The following is a 25,319-nucleotide window of genomic DNA, read 5'->3' on the forward strand; positions in this document are numbered from 1 at the left end:
AAATTTGAAAAAAATTTCTGAAATAGGTACCGGTGTATTTTACCGACTTAAAGCAAGAGAAACTTTTAGTACTAGAATACCTCATAATTTACTGATCTAGTGTCAAAAATGCTTAATAATTAAAGACAAAAAGTTATGCGATAAAATAACCGTTGACCTATCCAAAACGGGCGCATATGACCAGTTCTACAAATGCGCAATTGATGAAATCAATTCATCTCTGGAAGTAGTCCTGTCGCCAGTAGGGGTACAACGGCCTCCTTAATTCAGATGGACTTACCCAAGTTTTCTTTATGTATTTTGACCCGTAGAACACGAATTTTTTGGGTAACAGTCGATCCGGATGTCGATAAGATTGTTATAAACAAAGAACTTGAGGAATCACATAACAGCGATTTTTCGCAAAACAAAGCAATTTTTTGTATATTTTGAGTCATTCTAAGCAAAAAATGTTTTTACAAGTTTTTTCGTAGGATGCATAGTTTTCGACATAAACGAGGTTGAACTTTTAAACAATCGAAAAATTGCAATTTTTGAACCCGAATAACTTTTGATTGAAAAATAAAATAGCAATTCTGCTTACTGAATTTGAAAGTTCAAGTTAAATTCTATCGGCTTTGATTATTTTAATTGCTAAAAAATATTTTTTTTATTGTTAAACAAAGCTATAAACACATAGTGATTGAATGGTGCCTTCAATGCATTTCTAATTTGAAATCGAACGAGTAGGCGGGCATACAGAATGTCTACGTATATTACGTACATTAAAACGCATGCATTTGGCACGGGAAACACTATGTGTTTATAGCTTTGTTTGACAAATAAAAACTTAATTTTTAGCAATGCAAATAATCAAAACCGATGTAATTTGACTTGAACTTTCAAATGCAGTAAGCAGAATTGCTATTTTATAAGTTCAACCGCGTTTATCTCGAAAACTATGCATCCTACGAAAAAACTTGTAAGACCATTTTTTGCTGAGAATCACCCAAAAAATACAAAAAAAAATGTTTTGTTTTGCGAAAAATCGCTGCTATGTAATTCCTCAAGTTCTTTGTTTATAACAATCTTATCGATATCCTGATCAACTGTTACCCAAAAAATTCGTGTTCTACGGGTCAAAATACATAAAAAACTTGGGTAATTCCATCTGAATTAAGGAGGCCGTTGTACCCCCCTGGCGACAGGACTAAACATAAATAAACGTACGAGTTTTCTTTTCTCTAAATAAAAGCGTTCTGGAGGTATTTAAAAAAACTAATTACAAGGCGCCATCTTCAAAGATCTCTAGCTCCTTATAAATTGTCTGATTAAACATTATCTGAGGAATATTTTAATATGTCAAGAGAGTTTCTTGACACCAGACGGCAGCAAAAATTTCTTGGGTATTTCTTGTGGGGATATTTTTGTCCAACAAAATTTGTGGGGATTTTTTGTCAAGGGATTATTTTTTTTCCTAGATTCTTCGGTAGCTACGCCCATGGTATGCACTGACACACAGTACTGACACTTCTGACAGTGACAACCGTATCATCTGATTCTGACATACTGATCACTTTTTAGATGACCTTCTCGAAAGGTCACATCACATCAGTTATCTTGTTTAAATAAAGCAAACGTTTTTTAATTAACGCACGGCAGTTGCGCTCGGCAATTCTTAATTGTATATACACTTTCGTTTCAAGGTTCAAAATACAAGTGCCGGAAACAATGTCCTGGTTTTCAGAAGTTGAATTAGGACCTCCAGTGGAAGTTTTTGCTCTCACTAAGGCCTACAACGATGATACTTTCGATAAGAAAGTGAATCTTGGAGTCGGAGGTAGGTGTTAATTTTTAATTAATTAAACAGGTTTGGTAAACAATTTAATAAAGTATTATCATAGACAAATTCCAAAGAATATTTATTATGTAATAGGCACTCTGCATTATCTGGAGAGGTTTTATAAAATATTTTAGAAGATATATGAATGAGGCTATGCCTGGTAAGGGCGAACTCGACTTTAAGATTTTTTTAGCATTCTTTTGTATGTCCCTTCACATGACACATTGGTTCATTAATTGATAATCATAATTATGGTCTTCAATAATTATTGAATTAAAAAATCCAATTTTTCAAGTTTGCCTCACTCAACAATTTTAATTTTTAATCACCAAATACTTAGGATGTCGGGATAGTATCACAAGGTTTTTCCTGGTTTTCTCTGGTGATTTACTATGAAGTCTCTAGCGCGAGAATTTTACTGCCACCCTTGCATTTAGTTGTCTTTTTAAAGACAGATCATATGCTATGATTTTTGTGGCAGATATTCTTGAGTTGGGTTGATTTCATGTAATCAAATGAACTGTCTTTTAGTAAAGTCGTCCCAGGAACGCAGCTCATAAGTCTTCCACTTTAAAATGTATAATACATGTCTGAATTGCCAATATAAATGAGTCAGATTAAATAAATTATTAGAAAAATTTTTTACTAAGCAACATCATTTTTGTTTAATTTAGTATTATTTTGTATTTTGACAACTACACCCGACTTGGGCATTGAAACGTTAATAAAATCATTTTTTTGGTAAAATTGTGGCTTATTTCCCTTTGAAAATAGTTGATTAATTTTAATAAAATTGCATTTTTCACCAAACAGGGATATTCCAGTTTGCCCTTGTTGCATGCATAGCCTCATATATTCTTCTTTTGGCATCATAACCCTGGATGGGTCTTTGCCTGTTTGACTATGTCCTTCCATTCAGATCTCTATTCTGTCTGTGTCCTTCTCCATTGTCTTATATTCATGGTTTTCAGGTCGCCTTCCACATCATCCAACCATCTCATTCTGACCCTTTTTTTCACCTTCCTAGCTGCTTCTATTGTAATATTTTCTTTGCTGTTTTTACATCCTCTTGTCTTTGGACATATGGTCCATATGGGCAAGGTAGTGCAGCACACGAAGGCGCCAAGGCGCGCCCTTTGATTCAGCAAAGTTAAATAAATATCCAATTCAAAATTAAATATTTTTTGAAGCTTCACAGAAAATCAACATAAAAAAACAAAAATTTTTCTACTAATACCGATGGTGAAATTTATTACCCACCAATATACTGACTGGTGGTGAAATTAATGCTATTTTAACTACCTACTTACGGCTCCCGGAGTGAACCATGGCCGGTTCACTGGCACAGTGTCGTTAAAAGAATATTTTACACAAATTAATTTTTGGCCCAACAAACTGGTCTTTTCGAGAATCTAGTAACAAGCTATTTCAAAGAAATAATGGAAATTTCTTGAAATGTATAGAAATGATAGCAAAATTTGACCCAGTCATGTCATACAAATCAAACTATGAAATTGATGGGTGATAATATAAGAAACAATATCTTAAAAAAAAATTAAATTATGTAGCTAAGTATTTTTCTATTTGTACATGTATTCCTGATGTGAGTCATCAGGAGCAAATTTCTGAAGAAATTTTTATAGCAAATATAGAAGAACGTTTTGTAACATTTCAGCTATTAGATGATACAACAGGGGAGATTTAACCAACTTTTGCTGAAAATTTTAGAAAATTTTGGTTAGACATTTATAATATGTGCGGACAAGGATACGACAATGGTTCGAATATGAAAGGTAAACATCAAGGTGTACAAAAAAGAATTAATATTAATCCACGTGCAATCTTTGTTCCTTGCTATTGGGACCGTGCAAGTTCGGCAAAGCGACCCCTATTTCTACGCTCTGTACTTTTATTCGCACTTTTAATTATATTGGCCAATTATATTAGTCCTGGTTACTGGATAATTGTCAAGGCCATAGTCCAAAATATAATAAGAAGAAAAAATAAGATGCAAGTTATGTTATACAAACGTAAAAAATTGTATGTAGTAAATAAAATTAGTTATTAAAATGCAGTACTGCAAGCAAAATACAATTAATTAAATTTACCTTTATATAATAATTGCATATCATATCGATATTGTGGAGCAATATATAATTTTTCTGCTTCAATGACAGAAGGTATGAAATATACGTCAATTTGACAATTTCAATTGACAATATGAATTATTTAAGATAGTTGCAATATTTCTCCGCGACTCGCGCACGGTCGTTTCTCGTTTCCCTTCCAAGTACTTGCACACCGCGAATAACCACAGTTTGAACCTTGTCATTAACGATGCTGTGAAATTAAATATTATTTAGTAAAACTTTTTCTGAACTGTTCAAGAGTTATATAACTTTTTTCTGCCTCAAACAATCGGTGGTGTGTTCTGAAACGTAACATTTCAAATTTAACACTAATACTTTTGTCAGAGACTAGGTGGACTAGCAGAATTGATGCGATAACCTCTCCAAGATTCCAGTTGGTCGAAATTTACGACGATCTATATGAATTTTTTTCTGAGAATAATTTTGATAACTCTACAAAACATGTAGCATCTTCTTTAGCTAAAAAAATTAAAAATTTTGGCTTTGTCTGTATGTTAGTCTTGTTGTACAAGATACCTACTGGGTAAAGTCGATATTGTTATAAGATTCTGCAAACTAAAAAATTTAATATTTCAAATTATTGCGAAAGTTTGAACAGCCTAAATGCCTTTTTAGAAGAATATCGTTCAGATAAAGACTTCAGTGAAATGCTAGTAGATGCCAAAGAATTAGCAACTGCCTTGAACGTAGATACCAAATTCAAAAGTGCAGAAACCTTACGGCCATGAAGAATAAAAAACAATTTTCCTATGAAAGTGAAGATCAGCCAATTGAAAACCAAAAATTAAAATTCAAAGTCAAATGATGTTTTAGAATGTTTTCCCATGCCGATGTTTTTAAATTTTTGTGGAATGCTGAGGATTTCGGCAAGTATTCTGATGAAGATTAATTTAATTTTCGTAAAAAACTTGAAGAATCGTTAACTGACAAAAATCGAAATGAGAGAGACATAGAAGGAACGGAACTTTTAACCGAATTACAAGTTCTACAAATTTGCGACGGAAAGGTAACATCTGTAGTAGAAACACTTAATTACATTGCAAAAAATAACTTAGCCCACTCATTACCAATTATTAACTATACCAATTTCTGTAGCTTCAGCCAAGAGATCATTTTCTAAATTAAAACTAATTATAGTCCATGTGGTGAGACCGCTCCCGCCTGAAAAACATTTCTAATTCGGTTTCTCTGCGGATTCATATTCAAAAATGTCCCCTTTAAACAAATCTGAAGGGTGCCGGACGGAATTTTTGGGCAGAAATTGTTTAAACAATTTTTTTTAAACAAATACATAAGATCACCTTTTATTGCTCCAAAAATATATTTCTCGGTTTTTTGGGTCATTCTAAACAAGAAAGGTATCTTGTGATTTTTCTCAAAATTGACAGTTTTCGAGTTATAGACGATTTAAAATCTAAAAAATGCGAAAATACGCATTTTCGAGGCTTAAAAACTCATATTTAAATTATTATTTTTAAGGGTGCCAATAACTTGCATTAAGTTATTGGCACCCTTAAAAGGTGATTTTTTGGTATGTTATAGCCTTATTATTTAAGAAAATCGATGTACCTAATATTATTGTTGCTATACAGGTAAAGGTCATTTTATACCGGGTGTAACAATCATACTGTGTTTTTTCTTAAAATTCGGAACACCCTGTGGACTATTCTAGCATATAAAAAATATTTAAATTAAAATTCAATTGTAGGCTTATGGTTTATTAACATTTTCTTTTTTGACTCATTTGCTTATGTTGTATAATAAAAAAGTTAGGTACGTTTAAGAAAAAAAAAACACCCTATGATTGTTACACCCGGTATAAAATGACCTTTACCTGTCTAGCAATAATAATATTACATCGATTTTCTTAAATAATAAGGCTGTAACATACTAAAAAAATCACTCGAATCCAACAACAGGTTTAGGAAATTCGTACACGAAAAAAACGTGTACAATTCAGCAAGTGAGTCGATTATTTTACTCTCAAGTGTATAATAGTTACATAATTTTAAATGGAAAATAATCATAACATATTTCTTTTGGCCATTATAACATCAGAATTAAATATTATATACAGTGATGAGCGAGCTAATAACTGGGAAAATAACGCAAAAGATGGAAAACATAATACATTGCGAAACAAAAAGAGATGAAACTAGTGGAGGTGAAAATTATCGTTATAAATGTATAAATTAACATTACATATGTATAGTTTCGCACCTTTAGACGTATCAAAGTAGTATGACAACTGTCACTGTGACAGTAGAATTTTATAAAATACTCCTGTCACAGATGTCTAAAGATGGGAAACTATGTAATGTAATGTTAATTTGTAAGTACGTTTATAACGATAATTTCCACCTCCACTAGTTTCATCTCTCTTTGTTTCACAATGTATTATGTTTTCCATCTTTTACGTTATTTTGCCCGTAATTAGCTCGCTCATCACTGTATAGACAATATAGAGTGGCTAAACACTCCGTAGGGGTTACCCTCTAAGCTCTCTAGATCTATGTTTTGAGGTAGGTCAGTCCTCATTTTCTCAGTTATTTTTCTTCATTTTTTCCTCTCTCTGGTTTTTCTTTCCATTGTCTTATACCCGCCCTGTTGAGGTCATTTATTACTTCTTGTAACCGTATAGATCTTGGTCTTCCACATTTTCTTTTGCCAGCTGGTGTCCACTGCAATATTGGTAATATCGAAGTAGTTGATTCTGATCTTCATATAGGTATGTCATAGCATAGCCATTTTGCTCTTTGCTGTTTTACTTTTCAAACTATATCTTCCTTCATTTCTTCCAGTAGCTCAAGGTTTGTTCTTTGTCAAAATTCAACTTTATTTATTTTTATTGGTCCTAATATTGCTCTTAGTATTTTTCTTTCGTGTATTCTAAGGTTTCCTCTTGTTTTTTGTTATGCTAAGGGTTTCGGCTAGGTCAAACTATATTTTCCTTAATTTCTTCCAGTAGCTCAAGGTTGTTCTTTGTCTAAATTTATCTTTATGTATTTTTGTTGGTCCTAATATTGCTCTTAGTATTTTTCTTTCGTTTATTCTAAGGTTTCCTCTTGTTTTTTTGTTATATTAAGGGTTTCGGCTGCATATATCATCATAGGTCGAATTATTGTTTTGTATACCATCATTTTCGATTTCTTGCTCAATAATTTATTTTCTAATAATTTTTTATTTGCATGGTACCTAGGTCTTATTTGCTGTAATTTTCCTGTCTTTGATTGCTGTTTCTCTTTCTCCATTGTTTGTTATTAATATTCCCAAATAGGTAATTACATTTTTCAACTTCTTCAAAAATGTATTCTCCTACTCTAACCTTTTTATTTTCTTGGTTTATTTTTGATCTCATTACTTTTCCTTCTGTTGCCATTTCGTTTAGCATTCTTTCCATTGTTTTTCTATTTTTGCATATTAGCACAATATCCTCAGCATACGCTATTATATTTGTCCTTTTCTCGTTCTGAGGGTAAAACAGAGTTGCTGAAAACTAATCATTAAAATTCATTCTGAACAATCCTAAAAATATTAAGTTATATTATGCTTTAATCAAATTTCATATTTTTTTCAGCTTACAGAAACACTGAAGGTAAACCATGGGTTCTGCCAGTTGTAAGAACAGCGGAAAAAGCTCTAGCCAATGATGAATCGCTCAACAAAGAGTACTTACCAATTTTGGGCTTGGAAGCTTTCAGTACTGCAGCTACTACCATGTTGCTAGGACAAGATTCACCTGCAATCCGTGAAGGAAGGGTGAGTTATTTCTTAGTTAAATAGATGCCGAATTTTCTTTCACCTTTGTACATATTTAGCAACCATCAGATATCAAATTTTATCAGTTGTATATAAGATATGTCAAACAGTATGAGTTCTGCACAAGAATAAAGTACCTTTATATTTCAAACTGAGATATTAGATTGATACAATTTGATGTCTGATGGTTGCATCTTAGGTTTTGGGCCATGCTGAGATTTTTATGAAGAATTAGAATTCCCAATACCTAAATACAGGGTGTTTGGTCTTAGAAAAAATTAAATATCTACGAATCTAATAATCAGACACAATTTTTTTTTGGTTTTAATAATAGACAATTTGTCATATTTAAACAGATGTTGGTTTTAATAATAGAAATTTGTCATATTTAAACAGATGTTTATTATGACAACATTTTTGACAAGGTGGTCAAATTATAGTATTGTTCTATTTGCAAATTCAAGCTGTAATAACATACATACTTATTTTAAATGAAACACCCCGAATTTTACTAGTATAGTATATAGTATGGAAAATTTACTTAGCTTCCTATATATTACATATCTATATTAGGGTTTCAATACCTACCACTCTTCTCTTTTAAAAAACTTGAAGATTTCCCTATTTGTAAGCTTTAGCAATTATAATCAAGTATGTCATGGTTATGTACAACACATCACCAAAGACCGGCGATATACGTAGCCAAGATACAGTCATCTGTAACATTTAAATTTTTATTACAAAGTAAACACTTCTGTTGTATGTAGGCATATGAATTTATTAAAATTCTTAAAATTCATCCACAAGGGAGTGGAAGTACAAAACGTTTTCGGTCAAACTGACCATCAATCAGTGTAAACGTTCAGTGTACAAGTAATTGTAACTAGCCACTTCAAAAGGTGTTAAAACCTCTAAATTACATTATTGTTACATTCTATATTAAGAAGTAGTCGACATTAAGTCGATGTCTTAAGATTTTAAAGACCACATGTGAATGTATTTCATCCTTGCTCAAAAATTGCACAAGGTACTTGTGTTCTAGTGAGAGGTTAACGACCAACTCCAAAGGGGGTTTACCCCCTATTTAAAGTTTTAAATTTTTATTATTTCGTTACAAAAAAAAAGAAAAAATTTTTATTACCTAAAAAAATTGAGAAATACCATTGTGGTGAACTCAACAAACATTAGTTTTATGATTGTCAATAAAGAAAATTTGCTCGTTAGTCTAATATTTTGTGACTAGTTGTAAATAACCAAGGCACCGCCTGGGTGTTGTTAAAATTAAAAAAAATATTTCATTACACAGGGTGTTTTATTATTCTAGTAGAATTTAGCCTACATGTGATATTGAATAATATTCTTATTTTAAATTCCGTACCATATATTCTATACCATTTTTTGGAAGACATTTAAATTATCCTTCATTCCATATAAGTGTTTTCTATACCCAAACCCAACAGATATTAGAAAATGTAAAAACTTGTATTATTTTACTATTTTATTCTAGGCATTTGGTGTCCAATCTCTATCTGGTACTGGAGCTCTTAGAGTTGGTGCCGAGTTCCTTGCCAGAGTATTAGGAAAGAAGACCTTTTACATTTCTGATCCTACTTGGGGTAAGAACTTCCAACTTCATTTAGATATAGTAGAAGAATTCCAGAAAACTATAGTTGTTTGGAATTGTATCCGTAATATTGACATAAACATGAATTCAATAGTGTTTCTTTACAGAAAACCACAAGTTGCTCTTTAAAAATGCCGGCTTTACAGAAGAACGCAGCTACAGATACTGGGACAATAAAACCCGTGGTCTAGACTTCAATGGTATGATAGAGGATTTGAAAAATGCTCCAGAGGGCGCTGTCATCATTTTACACGCTTGCGCACACAATCCTACAGGTAAATTTTAGAATAATGTTACGTTGTACTTTATTTATTATTCTTTATTTAATTTATTACTTTCACTTATTTATACTAAAACATATAATTTATAATATCTACAATTATTATTTACAATTTATTTTTCGATGTTATAACACGCGCACTTCGTACCAAAATAATGAATGCCTGAGCACTTCAAAATATCGTAATATATATGTTTTCGTTTTTTCTGGAATCATCGAGACAGGTCCATAGCTTCGTCGCATAGATTTCTAGAATTTTCCACCCTGGATGCAAACAACGGGACTGGTTTTCGGATGCCGATGGTCAGATAGGGGCGAGCAGTGAAACAATATTAATAATATAATTAAAATTGTCATTCATGTAGATAGTTGTGGTAAAAATCAATAGCTTATTTACTCAGTTGATTGGGTTGAAAGAGTTAGATAGAAATGGTAATGCGTTGGTCACTTACTGTATTCTTCTTCTTCTTCTTTTAGTGCCGTCTCCACTAATAAAGGTTGGCTATAACCATTGCAAATTCGTCTCTATCTTCTGTTTTATTAACCCTTATCCGGGTAAGGTGGGTCCAACGGGCCCGAAACGCCAATTCTTTTATCATAAACTGATAAAGTTTTTATTGAATTTTATGCATCACTGAATTTGTTTAGAAGTATGTTTCCTTCAACATAGTCATGAGCTATTCAAAATATTCATTATCATTTTTAAAATTATTGCGTCGAAAGAATTTTGTCACGTAAAGGGGCAACACGGGCCCGTCGGGCCTCATTTGTATTTATACCTAAAGTCTAAATCTTTGTTACAGAAGTTAATCTGGCAGTCAGATAATGTTTTTGTGGATTATCTAAACGACTTTTATGATTCCGGAAATCCAATAATAAAGTCTAAACGTGTCACAAACAAACAATGCAAACATCTCTTTGATGTGAACATCAAATAGATGCTTACAATAGGTGTTATATCTATTCTAAATGAATTTTAAAAACTGATAATCATTGTTGGAATGCAATAATATTGTTAGGTAGGTACCTATACATATTTTGAAATAAATAATACATCTGCTATCAGTCGTTTGATATCGATGTTAGTGTCGACAACTAAACCCCTAAAAATAAATAAATGACTAATCTATTTTTATTGTTTGTTTTAACCCAATACTTAATAATAATTTAATTTGTCATATCAATTTGCTATTCTAGTTGGGAATAAGCTAATCTTGTGACTTAGTCCCAACTAAAATAGTAAATTGATATGACAAAGTATTAATTTGTAAAAGTAAAACAATAGTATTCTTCTAACTTATGGGTTTTATTCATTTTGTAAAGATTGTTTTTGTCGGTACTTTATACATGAGCTGCTAATTACCATAATCTTTTCTCAGAAGGGTTTTCACACAATAATGAAAGGCAACAGCACCATAATCTTTTTCCAGGGTGTGCGTAAACATCAACCCCTCTTTTCAAATAAAATAGCCTGGTACATTTACAAAAGTTTTTATTTATTTATTAATTAAGTCTTTATTTGGCTCCAAATGTTTATTACTTGTGAATAAATATTTTTTCTACAAAAGTTTTCTTGCATTTCATTATTTTGTGCAAATCCGTCAGGTAGATCGCACCCTCGAGGTAGACCGCATACTATAGTAGCACCTTTTTTTTAATCTAGACAATTTAAATTTAACTTTAATAAAAAATCAAAACAGAATATTAGAAATATATGGGTAAATATGAATAGTACATTCAAGAACAGTGGTGGGCCCAACGGGCCCGAGTTGCCCGGTTACGTAAGTAAAATGTGTTGCCCGGATAAGGGTTAAAAGCGTATGTGTGTTTAACCCGGTTCGGTCGCGAATATTTCTCAGCCAGGATATTTGTCGTCTAGCAGGACCCCCTTTTCTTTCGATTTTTACCTTTCACAATCAGCTGCAAGAACTGGTACTTAACATTTCTAAGTATGTGCACAAATATGCTGCGTTTCGCCTTTTAATGGCGGTCAACAGAGAAGCCACAATTTAAATTGGAAATTAATTTTATTCACATCGTTACAATATTGACATACGTTAAATATAAAATATTTCAAAAACGATTTCCGAAGTGGAAGTCGAAACATCAATAAAATTAATTTCCAACTCAAATTCTGGCTTATTTCCCAAGTAAAAATAATAAATTGCATAAGATGCCACAAAGTAATAACTTCAAAGCAATATTAAATTAGTTATATTTTAAAGAGTTTTCTAATTAACTGAAAATTTCATGTGATTGTTAGTTTTGAGCTTTTTCTACATTTTCAGATATTTTTTTACATATTTTAATTAACATTAAAAATCAAAAATATTACTTAACACTTATTTATACATTATTAACAAATTATCTATTAATAACAACAAGTGAACAACATTTTGAAATTAACGAACGCATACTAGATAAAAATTATCTCAGTTTGACGAAATGTTGAGTATAAGACATCAATAAAGTTATTTGTTGTTAAGGGAAAACACATAATTGAAAAGTTATGTTTCTAACTGAATGTTATCTTCATTTTATTTCAAAATTTAATTTTTATTTGTTAGCTACAAATTTTCATGCAATCTTATTTAAACTTCTATTTATAAGGTGTTACTTGTAGCTTATCACTTGTGGTTTAATAAAATTTAAATTTAAATTACAACTTAATCATTTTATAACTAATGTGGAATTATTTTATAATTTACTGTAAAGTTAACATTACTGAGAATGTATCCTACAACTATATCGTATGATTCACTGGGGTGACAATCTGGTATACAAGCTGTCCATTTTGTAAATGTGATCTGGGATTATATTTGTCCATTTTGAACGAAAATTTTGATTTTGTTGATAAATTCGCAAAGTCCGTTCGTTCGTTTGTGGGTCACCGCCCCTGGAATACTTGGAGCCGATGTACCGATGGATTCGTATGTAGTTTTGTCTCCTGAATTCAAATCTGAAAACGGCTTCTTGATTATTTTCGTAGTCTGGATTTGCCATTGAGCGGCTCTCCGTTTCTTTTGATGATTTTATATAAGTCACTGCTGAACCTCGTTTTTCGTAACATCTTTAGTGATGCCACAGAATGGTTTTCTGGGCCATAAATTTTAAATACCAGATTTTAAGAAAATTTAAAAAATTATAAAAGCAAGTTTAAAATTTTCAGCATTTTCTTAATTTTGAATACGAAATGCAGGTTTCATATAGTTCTCTTACAATTTTCCAGGTACAGATCCCACTCCTGAACAATGGACAGCAATCGCAGCTGTTTTAAAAGAAAGAAAATTGTTCCCCTTCTTCGACTGTGCCTACCAAGGTTTCGCCTCTGGTAACTTGGTCAAAGATGCTGCTGTGGTAAGAAAATTCGCCGCCGAAGGCTATGAGTTCTTCTGTGCCCAGAGTTTTGCCAAGAACTTCGGTCTCTACAGTAAGTTAATTATTTTCTCTCTCTCTAAAAAACATGAAGAAATTAACAGTTGTTGATTTTAGATGAACGTGTTGGAAACCTAACAGTAGCGGTTAGCAAACCAGACCTTATGGCACCTGTAAAATCGCAGCTTACTCTCATCGTCAGAGGAATGTACTCAAACCCACCTAGTCACGGAGCCAGGATAGTATCTTTTGTGCTCAATAACCCAGATTTGGCAAAGCAGTGGTAAGTATTGTGTTCTACTATATTGGTTGCTTCATTTGTAATTAAAAACCAAAAAAAGTTCAATTGTTGAAAAAAAGTTCAACTGTCAACTTGTCTCCAAAGAGTTATATGTGTTTTTAGTCACTTTCAGAACAATTTTTTGTTTTGTTTTGGTTCACTTTTGGAAGATCTACAGTTACTTCAATAAAGAAACAACTTGTAGACTTTCTTAGATTATTTGAAAATTATTGTTTATTAAAATGGATACTTTTTATGTTTTTAAAACAGTTTAAGGGTCTATCCTAGTGTAAAAGTACGAAATTCATATACTTTTTTGGGAATTTCTAAAAGAAAAAGTACTGTACCAATTGTTTTGAAAATTTGCATGAGCATTCATTGTAAAAGGAAGTCCATGCAAAACAATGTTCATAAAAAAATATTGAAAATTAAACGATTTATGCGCCATCTACTGGCACCGTGAAAATAAAAACATAGCTCCACTGCTGCAGTGATTAGGACTAATAGAGATCCTGAAACACAAAATTTCAAAGTTATTATTGAAACATAAGTTATTTTCTATACCATCAACTAGGGGTTTTTTGATCGGATAAAAAATGTCAATTTGGTGGTATTTGAAACTGAAAATGTTTTAGTTAATTTAAAAAAAAAATTTATCACTTGTTATTTTTCCAAATTTTAATATTTTTCAAAAATCCTAGTTGATGGTATAGGAAATAACTTATGTTTCAATAATCACTTTAAAATTTTATGTTGCAGGATCTCGATTAGTCCCAATCACTGCAGCAGTGTTTATATTTTCACGGTGCCAGTAGATGGCGCATAAATCGTTTAATTTTCAATATTTTTTTATAAAAATTGTTTTACATATACTTCTTTTTATAATGACTGCTCATGCAAATCAAAACAATTGGTACAGTACTTTTTATTTTAGAAATTCACAAAAAAAGTATATGAATTTCGTACTTTTACACTAGGATAGCCCCTTAAGCGTAAGATATGAATTTGTACTAAACATAGACATTGTTTTCTGCACTTTATGATCCATTTTATTGTAACGAAAAATAAACCTACAATGGCCAAAAAGGGCCCCAGAAGTTAGGTGCTATTTTGGCCAACGTGAAAATATACCCAGACTCTGGACGCAAGCTACCAACAGAAACCATTGAACTGATGGCTTTTCAGCTCTGCTCCTGTAGGGATATCACTGGGCATGTTTCCTTATCTTGAAAACAAGAGATAACCCAGAAATTAAGAAAACAATAATGGTTCCTCAAAAATGAAAACAAACATTTTCAAAGAAATACGTAGGTCCACAAAGCTGTGCTTTTGCATTGAAATGTCGCGTGGAGATACAGAGTATTCTAGCGAGACTTAAAGGGGGTATGGTTTGAAATATTAAAGGTTTGTATTATTTTAAATAAAAGTGCAGAATTTCAAGAATACTCTCTGATAATTTTAGATTGATCGGAGTAAAATTACCCGAGATACAGAGTGTTGAATATACCTTCGACTCGCTTTGTCGCGGTTTCGCGCCAGCACGCTTGAGCGTATTGAGAAACGTTCAACAACATATTACAATGTGCATCACTTAACGATTTGACAGACAAATAAGAAGATGAAGATGCAGTTGTCAAATCTTTATACTAAATGTAGTCCGTTCTTTAACGGTAAAATATTGCAAAATCTCTAAATTTTAAAGAACCGCTTGGATCGACATGAAATTTGGCATACACATAGCTAATAAGTTAAAGAAAAAAAGTGATACTGTGCTGATATGTGATTTAGTCCTGGGGGTGGTTTTCACCCCCTTTTGGGGGTAAAAAAATATTCGCCCAAAAAAAGTCAGGAAATGGATAAACTGGCTAATTTTAAGTAACTTTTGTTCTATAGAGTTTTTTCACTGAGTCAATACTTTTCGAGTTATTTGGCAGTGAATATGTTCATTTTTTCAACAAAATAACCACGCTTTTAGACGGTTTTTCGCAAATAACTCAAATAGTAAGAATTTTGTCGATAAAACATTCTTGGCAAAAATATAGCCTGTAAAAAATTTAAAAAAATGGTGTATATATCTCGTCTCTACACCTAGTAGAAGTAGAGTTATAGCTAATGGAATATAGGTTCATATTCGTCAAATTCCAAATGGAATACGTTAACGTGAAATATCCAAAAATGAAGCACATTTCGGGGAAAACTCATTCCAGCTTATTTAAAGTGTTTAAAAAAAGCTTTATTTTTCTTTTATAAAAAAAATTCTAGCATCAAAATTAAAAAAGTTACGCTCAAAATAAAGTTAGTCCCTTTTGGTTTTGGTAAAAAATCGAGAAAGTCACCCCTTAATTAGTATCTTAAATGAACTTAATCGTTACGACTTCACAAGTTTCTTGAGTCGTGTATATATTTTTTATATGATCTGTAAGTTTCATCGGTTCAAAGTCCTTATTATTGAAAGGGCTGTAGTTAAAAGGGGTTGAACGAGTCACTGATCACGAATGTATGCAAATTTAGAAACACCAAATCTTAATCAATTTTTGTCTAACAGAAAAACAAAAAAATACATGATATTCAGAAAAGCAAATTTGACTTTTTTGTTTTTCGATATTTTTGATATCTCTAACAAAATTTAAGTTATTTTAAAAAAAGCATATTTTTCAAAATTTAAATTTTTAAAAATTTTATTTTGAAACCAAATTTTTTCAAAAATAAGCACTTTAAATCGATGAAACTTACAGATCATATAAACACAACATAAGTAAAATAATTTGTGGAGCGGTAACGATTAATTTCATTTAAGTTGCTAATTAGGGGGTGGTCTTCTTGATTTTTTTTGCAAAAACAAAAGGGACCAACTTTATTTTGAGCGTAACTTGCTTAAATTTATGCCAGAAACTTTTTGTAAAAACAGAAGTAAAGCTTTCTTTAAACACTTTAAAAAAGTTATAATGGATTTTCCCCAAAAAGTGCTTACTTTTTTGGATATTTCACGTCGAAATATTCTATTTGAAATTTGGTAAATATGAATATATTTTTCATTGGCTATAACTCTGGTTCTACGAAATCCAGAGACCTAACGCGTACACCATTTTTTTTACTTTTTTATAGGCTATATTTTTGTTAAGAACATTTTTTTCGAAAAAATACTTACTTTTTGAGTTATTTGCAAAAAAACCGTCTAAAAATGTGGTTATGTTGTTGAAAAATGAACATATTCACTCGCAAATAACTCGAAAAATGTTGACTTGGCGAAAAAGCTCTATAGAACAAAAGTTACTTAAAATTAGTCAGTTTATCCATTTTCGGACTTATTTTGGACATATATTTTTTCACCCCCAAGAGGGGGTGAAAGTCACCCCCAGGGCAAAAGCACACATCGGCACAATATCACTTTTTTTCTTTGACATGTAAGCTATACGTATGCCAAATTTCATGTCAATCCAAGCGGTTCTTTAAAATTTAGAGCAAAAACCGTGAAAGAATAGACTAATGCGTTTTTCTCAAATCTGCTTTATCAAATGCGGTGGACATTGTAACTCAAAAACTGCTCGACTGATCCACCTGAAATTTTGCATAGATTTTCTTTAGACATTTGATGAAGTAACGCTGTCGAGATATATTTATTTTTATGCTTATTTTTGTTTATAAATTATAAATATGTTCATTTTCACCCTTTTGTTACAAAGAATTTCGTTTTTTGACTTCTGAGTGATATCAATAACTCAAAAATCGTTAAAAATAATAAACTTTACAGAGTTACCTCGAGAAACTCCTAGGCTAATAAAATATTTTTGAGTTCTTTGTTTCACAGAATTCAGTGACGAGTTCTGATGTTCACCGCAAATTGCAGTTTTTTGAAGTATCTGTAAAAAATTGCCACTGTTGGCTTATATTCCAATATTTTTCCTTGAAATTTTTTTTTTGGACATTCTGTGAATTGTACTTTTTTATTTTAAAAATAAAATAAGTGTACCATAGTTTAAAAAAATCACAAAAATGTGCTTGAAATGTTGATTTCAAACCATACCCTCCCCTTAACTGACCTTTTAGACCGCCAAAACCAGAATGATCCTCACTCTCTCCGCGAGGTGATGGGGGACCGTAAAAATTTAATTTCCACTCAATATTCCTCGACATATGATTTTCTCTCTCATATTATATTGGTTGATAAGCTCAGATAATTATTTTAAATTTCCGTGAGACCGAAAGAAAGTGGGATTAAACAAGGATAACACTTGATTTTGCTTAGCTGTTCTTTCCAATGTAAATAAAGAATTGGATTATATTTGTTCTCTTTCGAAAATCTCAAACGTAATATCAAAGTGTTAAGTAAAAACGTTAGGAAATTCCGACATGTAATTTCTGGCGTTTTGAGGTTTTTTTCTCGAAGTAATCATTTCAATGCTCAAATAATTGATCTGAACGATATCTAAAAATGGTGTTGTTCCAGTTTGATACAATAAGTTCTTAGATTCTTTTTTTATTATTTTCAGGCAAGATAATATCACTACGATGTCTTCAAGAATAATTGAAATGAGGACTCTGTTGAGAAACGCATTAGAGGAGTTGGGCACTCCAGGAGACTGGAGCCATTTAACTAAACACATCGGAATGTTCTCTTACACAGGTCTAAATGGTAAGTACATGAGTATTTAGCTTGTTTTAATATACCATACGTTTAGTTTTCGATTAGAGATATGCGACTGAAGAAAACATTAAAATCGGCAACATTGCTTATGAGAATATGGCATTGTCACTGTAGAATCGACGAATGACTGAATAAATCCGCTTGACTCGGGTGTTGGAAGCGAAGAGCAGTGTTGCCATGTATTGGGTATACTCCTATATCTAATTTAAAAGTAAACACACGGTATGAGGTTACGTGTGCAACAATGGCAAATTAAACAAATGTTAGTTTTTGATAACAATGTAATTAAAACTTTTCATTTAGTACAGAACAAATTGACAAATTGATTATTTAATCGCATTATGTGTGGCAAACTTTACAAGATTGATTAAATTTTAATCAAATTATTTTTTAAATCATATTAACTACCTTAACATTTTATACTTTCATGATTAAATACTTAAATTATTTTAACATAATTCTGGAAAAATTAAAAGCGTATAAATCCAAACTGATTTACGGATATTTCATCACATATTATTATGGTGTGACTACGTAGTTTATGGCCCTGTACTTTGTAGTCCAAGTAATGAAGCTTAAAATAGGACAAAACCTCGCAATTTTTACAGAATAGATCGATTTGCTTGAAAATTTGAGAATAAGTAGTAGATAGTCCAAGGATCAAAATCTATATAAGGACGAAAGGCGCTTTTACCATGGGGGTGGTTGTCACCCCATCTCGGGGGTGGAAATTTTTTATATTTTAATTGCAAAAGTTGGTAAAAACGTTCCTTCTAAGCAAAAAACGTTCTATACATTTTTTTGATAAAATTTATAGTTTTCGATTTATTCGCTATCGAAAGTGTTAGTTTTATATCGAAAAAATCAATGTTTTTAATCAGTTTTCTGCTAATAACTAAAAAAGTTTTCGTTTTATCAAAACAACTTTGCTTAACAAACATGTACCTTTTTAAAAAGTAAACAAAACAGTTTTTTTATTTTCTTTAAGACCAATAGTAATCGAGCTATACTGTATTATATTATGTTAGCTCTTCTTCGTCAAATGCTAAATATTGTAGTTTCAAACTCAAAAGACGGGAAAACTGTGCATTTTTCGAGGATAACTTGTTGAAACTAATTTAAAGCATTTAAAAATATCTATCTACAGAAATAAAAAAATGTATTTAGCTCAAAAATTAAGTGATTTATTATGAAAAGAATGTCAGTTCCTATTTTTTCAGCGAAAAAGTGATCGGAAACTTTCCCCTACTTACCACCCTAATTAAAATTAGTCATTGACCTTATTTAGTCTTCTATATTTATGTATTATCAATAGGTTCTAGAAATTTTAGCGGCTTAGAATGATTAGTTAAAAAAAAAATGGAGTTAAAAGCGAATAACGAATTTTTGTAGTTTGGTAAAAAAAATGCCCTTTTCTTCAGAATAGACAGATTAGCATCAGACATGCATAGAGCATCAGAGAAAATATGTCAATAAAAAATTGTATCTTATTTAATTCCCAAGAAGGGGGTTAGCAAAAATTTTTTCTATGGCAAAAACTGAGTGAGCCATTGACAATTAAAACTTGTAATAACATTCAAAACCCACCTTTACCAACCCTTTTACAGTCACCTCTTTTTGCGACTTAGGATTTTAAACGGATTTAATATTAATAGCCTTATAGATCTTTAGAGACCTACAAAATTCTTTTTTACCAAACTTTCTAGGATAAAAAATAAAAAAGTTAAAAACGGTTAAAAAATCAATATATTTTTTTGAAAAAAAAAGGAAGAATCTAATTGGAAGCTTAATAATGTAAGTTAGCGGTGTTTTTAGTCATTGGCCTTATTCATACTTCTTTATTTATGTATTAGTAATAGATTCCAGAAGTTTGACTGGCTTAGAATGATTAGTTTTAAAAAAACTGGAGTCAAAAGCGAATAACGAATTTATGTAGTTTGGTAAAAATGCCATTTTCTTCAGAATAGAAAGATTAGCATCAGAGATACGAAAAAATGTTTAAATATGAAATTGTAGGTTACTTAAATCCCAAGAATTTGGTTTGAAAAAAATGTTTCTACGGCAAAAATTAAGTGAATTGTAAATGAGTATAATATAGAAAAACATTGATTTTTTCGATATAAAACTAACAATTTCGATAGCGAATAAATCGAAAAATATTAATTTTATCAAAAAAATGTATAGAACATTTTTTGCTTAAAATGAATGTTTTTATCAACTTTTGCGGTCAAAATATAATAAAAAATTTCCACCCAAGGTGGGGTGGCAACCACTCCCATGGTAAAAGCGCCTTTCGGCTTCACATAGATTTTGATCCTTGGACTATCCACTACTTATTCTCAAATTTTCAAGTAAATCGATCCATTCTGTAAAAATTTCGAGCTGAAAAGCTTCAGTTCCTGGACTATTGTGCGTTGTTGTATATCTGCTTTTTTTGTACACAGGTACTAATATACTGTTTCTCCATTCGTCTGGTATTTGTCTAACTTATTAAATAAATCTGTCAGCCAACTTGTTCCTGTACTTCCTAAAGCTCCTCTTCCACACTTCCCCTGTGATATCATTTGGTTCAACTGCTTTACCTTTCTTTATTTTTGAAGTGCTTGAGCAGCTTCCTCGTTTGATATTTTAATGACCGTTGCTGTTACTGTCTCCGTAATCTAAACTGCTTTTCTGTCAAATTCTTCATTTAATAAACTGCCAAAGTAATTTTCCGCTTCTTTTTGACATCCCTTTCGTGAATAGTATTTTATTATTTACTTGGCGGATACATCTAATCTTATTAAAATCTTATAATTACATCTATCTTATTAAAATCTTCCTTTAATTCTACCTAGTGTTAACTTATATCAACAACGAAGAGTTGTATTATATGCTTTCATTACTGTAATCAAGGAAATAGGCGCAAAATCTTAGTCCAATGCTATTTAAATACATTCACTTTTTTCGAATCCTGAGAAAACTAATAAATATTTTTGAAAAATTTAAACTTAGAATGAAAGATTACATTATTACCGACGGCCGAAAATCACTTAAACAAAAAGTTTCTTTTGAATGAAATATGTAAAATTAAAAATCCGATTAAATTTTTTCTTTTTTTTTTTTCACCACTGTAACTTATTAAAATAGACATTATAGAAGTTTTCAGGGACTTTCGGCCCTCGGTACGGTAATAATGTAATCTTTCATTCTGCGTTTAAATTTTTCAAAGGTCTGTATTTCTCAGGTTTCGAAAAAAATGAATGCATTAGCATTGGACTAAGGTATTGCGCCTCCCCCTTAAAATAGAGAGAGAATAAGGTACTAAGTTAAATTACAGCTTATTTTCAACATCATCAGTGCGTTCTTATTGATAGTATAGCTTTCTGAATGCTTCTGCTTTAGCTTTTGCTACTGCTAAATTAAGCTTCATTTTGGTTTTTTCCTTATAGTTTTGAAAAGCTGAGTCATATAGTCGATTCGCTAAACTCAGACACAACTGACTAGTGATTTTAGTCTGTAATTTTTTTGTTTCAAAATTGGCAAAATTACTTAAGAATAATTAAGTAATTATTAACTATTAAGTAATTATTAATTATTTACTACAGTGATGGGCAAAGTACGGCCCGCGGGCCAACTCCGGTCCGTGTAAGTATTTAATCCGGCCCGTCGAGGATCCATCGAAATGGATAGTATATGGCCCGCTTTAACCCAAAACGCATTTTTTGTATAATTATTGCCGTCCTCTAGAATTTCTTAAATTTTGTGGCCCCCCATTAAAAAAGTTTGCCCGCCACTGATTTAGTAAATATTTTTTCGCCAATTTTACCAAATTGGCAAAATTACTTACTAAAATCACTAGCCAGTTGTGTCTGAGTTTAGCGAACCGACCATACCTAGTTTTTGCCAATGTTTCCTATCACTGTTTATTTATACTTCTCTTTTTCGTTTTTTTTTATATTCAACACTATTATAATTACACTCAGCATTCCCAAAAAGTAGTTAGAAACAATTTTTATAAATCTTAAAAAAACCCACTGGAAAAACATGAGAGACTATATAGGGTGAGGCAGATAAAGGGCCTATTAGAAATATCTCGAGAACTAAAGGCAACTGAATTATGAAAATTGGAATAAGTGGGTTTTGAAGACTGATCTATTTAATGAAAATATTTTCATCTATTTGGTACTTCCGGTTATACCGGAAGTTGCTTTTTAATAGGACACTCTGTATCTTTTTACATTTTTGGATTCTCCTCGATTTCTTCTTTCTTAAAATATAAGGTTTTATAACATACAGGGTAGATTAAAAGATAATTACGTTTTTTTATTAATTTCGTAGCAATATTCACACCCTGTAGGATTGTAGTAGTTTGACATAATAAACTCTATTTATGTTCAAATGATTTCTAATATACTCTACTATTGTTAACAATTATTAGTCTAGCTAAATTTTTAATTTTAGTATACAGGGTGGGTCGAAACTCGGAATGAGTATCTTCTGAGTTTTGTTAAATGAAACACCCTATATTTTAGTATTGTAATGAAATGATATTTCGTGGTACTTTTTTACTTCTTAAGCATTCCCTATACCTAACTGCTTTAATTTGTGCTTAATTGTTAATCGCACCAACAATCTTAACTTCGATGGTATTTTGATAGCTCAACCATTATTGGCAATTTTAAGTATCAGTCTAGCTAGATTAATATGTATGTATTTCCAAAAAATTATTTGTGATTGAATATTTTCACGGCCAACCTAATACAATTTTACATATTTTGTGTTGCAATTAATGTTTGGTTTGAATCACCAATAACTCGCAAATTAAAGCAGTTAGGTATAGGGAATGCTCAAGAAATTAAAAAGTACCATAAAATAACATTTCATTACAATATTAAAATACAGGGTGTTCCAATTAAGACAACTCAGAAAATACTCATTCCGAGTTTCGACCAACCCTGTATACTAAAATGAAAAATTTAACTATACCAATAATTCCTGACAATAGTAGACTATATTAAAAATCATTTGAACATAAATATAGTTTATTATGTCAAACTGCTACAATCCTACAGGGTGCGAATGTTGCTACGAAATTAATAAGAAAACCTAATTATCTTTTAACCTACCCTGTATAATATTTCAAAATCTTATATTTTAAGAAAGAAGAAATCGAGGAGAATCCAAAAATGTAAAAATATACAGGGTGTCCCATTTAAAAAAACGAAGTTACAATCAACTTCCGGTCTAACCGGAAGTAGCAAAGAGACCAAAATATTTTCATTAAATAGTTCACACCTCAAAACTCCTGTATTCCAATTTTCATGATTTTCTTACCTTTAGTTCTCGAGATATTTCTAATAGGCCCTTTATCTGCCTCACCCTGTATATGAAATGCGGGGAACAACTAACAAGAACACAATTCGATAAAAATAACACGAAAAGGAAACTGTTCCCTTTTCTGAATCATCATAAATGTAAAAAAATACATTGACTACACTTTAATTTGTATTCATTATTATTTTTTAGAAATCCAGTCAGAGCACTTGGTGAAGAAACATCATGTCTACCTGCTGCGTTCTGGAAGAATTAGTATAAGTGGTTTGAACAATGACAACGTGAACTATGTTGCTAAAGCCATCCATGAAACAGTAACCACCCTACCCAGCAAAATATAAGTGTTTTAGAATTTTTATGGGAAAATGCCACAGAAGAACAAATATTTTCATTTTTTGCCTTAGCTCGTTCTTTGATGAGTCATTTCTTGCGAACCAAAGAGAATTCGTCTATAATAACGTTTCTAATAAGCTTTTTATTATTATTCTGGACATTTCCATGATTTATATTGATTTGAGGTCTATTAACCAAATATTGTCATGAAAAAATATAGAAGAATATTATCTAATTATGTGGTAAATATTTTGTTCATGACAAATATCACATAAATATGAAAAATACCTCAAATACTCAAAAAAAATATGAATATCTTTTCAAATTTTACCAAAATATATTTTTTGGCATGGTTTTTAAGTTTTTAACACCATCTTGACACTTGCACACTAAAAATAAAAATGTTAAAACAGTTATAAGTTCTATCTACTTTTATTATATTATTTCCAAAAAAGATTATACCACTGGGATTTGCACAAATATAACGAGCCTAATGACAATATTGTTTGTGGTTGTATTCCCAGGAGCATTTTATATATAAGTATTACTGTAAGATACAACTGTACAGCTAAATAAATATGTTATGTCCGTTTAATATTTTGTTTTTTTTTTGTCACCTTTACCTACATGTATACAGGGTGTCCAGAAACTCTACCGACAAACGAAGACAGGAGATTTCTCAGATAATTTGACGACAATTTAACCCAATTCACCTAGTCCGAAAATGCTAAGGGAGCTAGAGCTCTTTAAAGATGGCGCCATGTAATTAGTTTTTCTTAAATACCTACAGAACGCTTCTATTTAGAAAAACTAAAATTTGTATACATATTTACTTTCCAGAAATGAATCGATTCCATCCATTGCGAATTTCTAGTACAGGTCATAGTCGTCCGTTTTGGGTAGGGCAACGGTTATTTTATCGCATAACTTTTTTGTCTTCAACTTTTAAGCATTTTTGATACTGGATTAATAAATTGTGAGGTATTCTAGTACTAAAAGGTACTCTTACTTTAAGTCGGTAGGACACACCGTTTTCTAGAAAAATCGATTTGAAAGTTTTTAGTTTTGGGAATTTGAAAAAAAAAACAATGTATTTTACAAACTTAAAGCAAGAGTAACTTTTAGTACTCGAATATCTCATCATTGAATAATGTAGTGTCAAAAATACTTAAAAATTAAAGATAATAAAGTTATGCTATAAATTAACTGTTGACCTACCCAAAACGGACGCCTATGACCGTTTCTAGAAATTCGCCATTAATGAAATCAATTAATCTCTGGAATATAAATAAATGTACCAGTTTTCATCTTTCTAAATAGTTTTTTTTAATATTTTTTTTTGAAATTCAAAGAACGAAAAATTTTCATATCGATTTTTCTAGAAAACGGTGTATCCTATCGACTTAAAGTAAGAGTACCTTTTAGTACTACAATACCTCACAATTTAATAATTCTGAGTCAAAAATGCTTAAAAATTAAATACAAAAAAGTTAGGCGATAAGATAACCATTGCCCTACCCAAAACGGATGCCTATGACCGGTACTAGAAATTCGCAATGGATGCAATCGCTTCATTTCTAAAAACTAAATATGCATACCAATTTTCGTTTTTCTAAATAGAAGCGTTCTGTAGGTATTTGAGAAAAACTAATTACATGACGCCATCTTCAAAGAGCTCTAGCTCCCTTAGGAACCATTTTCGGACTAGGTGAATTAGGTAAAATTGTCTTAAAAT

The 25,319-nt window shown here is 31.2% G+C and overlaps 1 protein-coding gene across 1 annotated transcript; it reads left to right on the top strand.

Moving 5' to 3' along the window:
• Positions 1-1,518: 1,518 nt before the first annotated feature.
• Positions 1,519-24,179, top strand: LOC114324297 (aspartate aminotransferase, cytoplasmic). Its single transcript, XM_028272100.2, has 8 exons — positions 1,519-1,819; positions 7,550-7,731; positions 9,239-9,347; positions 9,463-9,630; positions 12,865-13,065; positions 13,128-13,293; positions 17,781-17,923; positions 23,444-24,179. Exons 1-8 carry the CDS (start codon positions 1,711-1,713, stop codon positions 23,590-23,592), a joined length of 1,227 nt encoding a protein of 408 aa, XP_028127901.1. The 5' UTR covers positions 1,519-1,710; the 3' UTR covers positions 23,593-24,179.
• Positions 24,180-25,319: the final 1,140 nt, after the last annotated feature.

The sequence above is a fragment of the Diabrotica virgifera genome, chromosome 1, assembly GCF_917563875.1.
Source record: "Diabrotica virgifera virgifera chromosome 1, PGI_DIABVI_V3a".
Taxonomy (NCBI): domain Eukaryota; kingdom Metazoa; phylum Arthropoda; class Insecta; order Coleoptera; family Chrysomelidae; genus Diabrotica; species Diabrotica virgifera.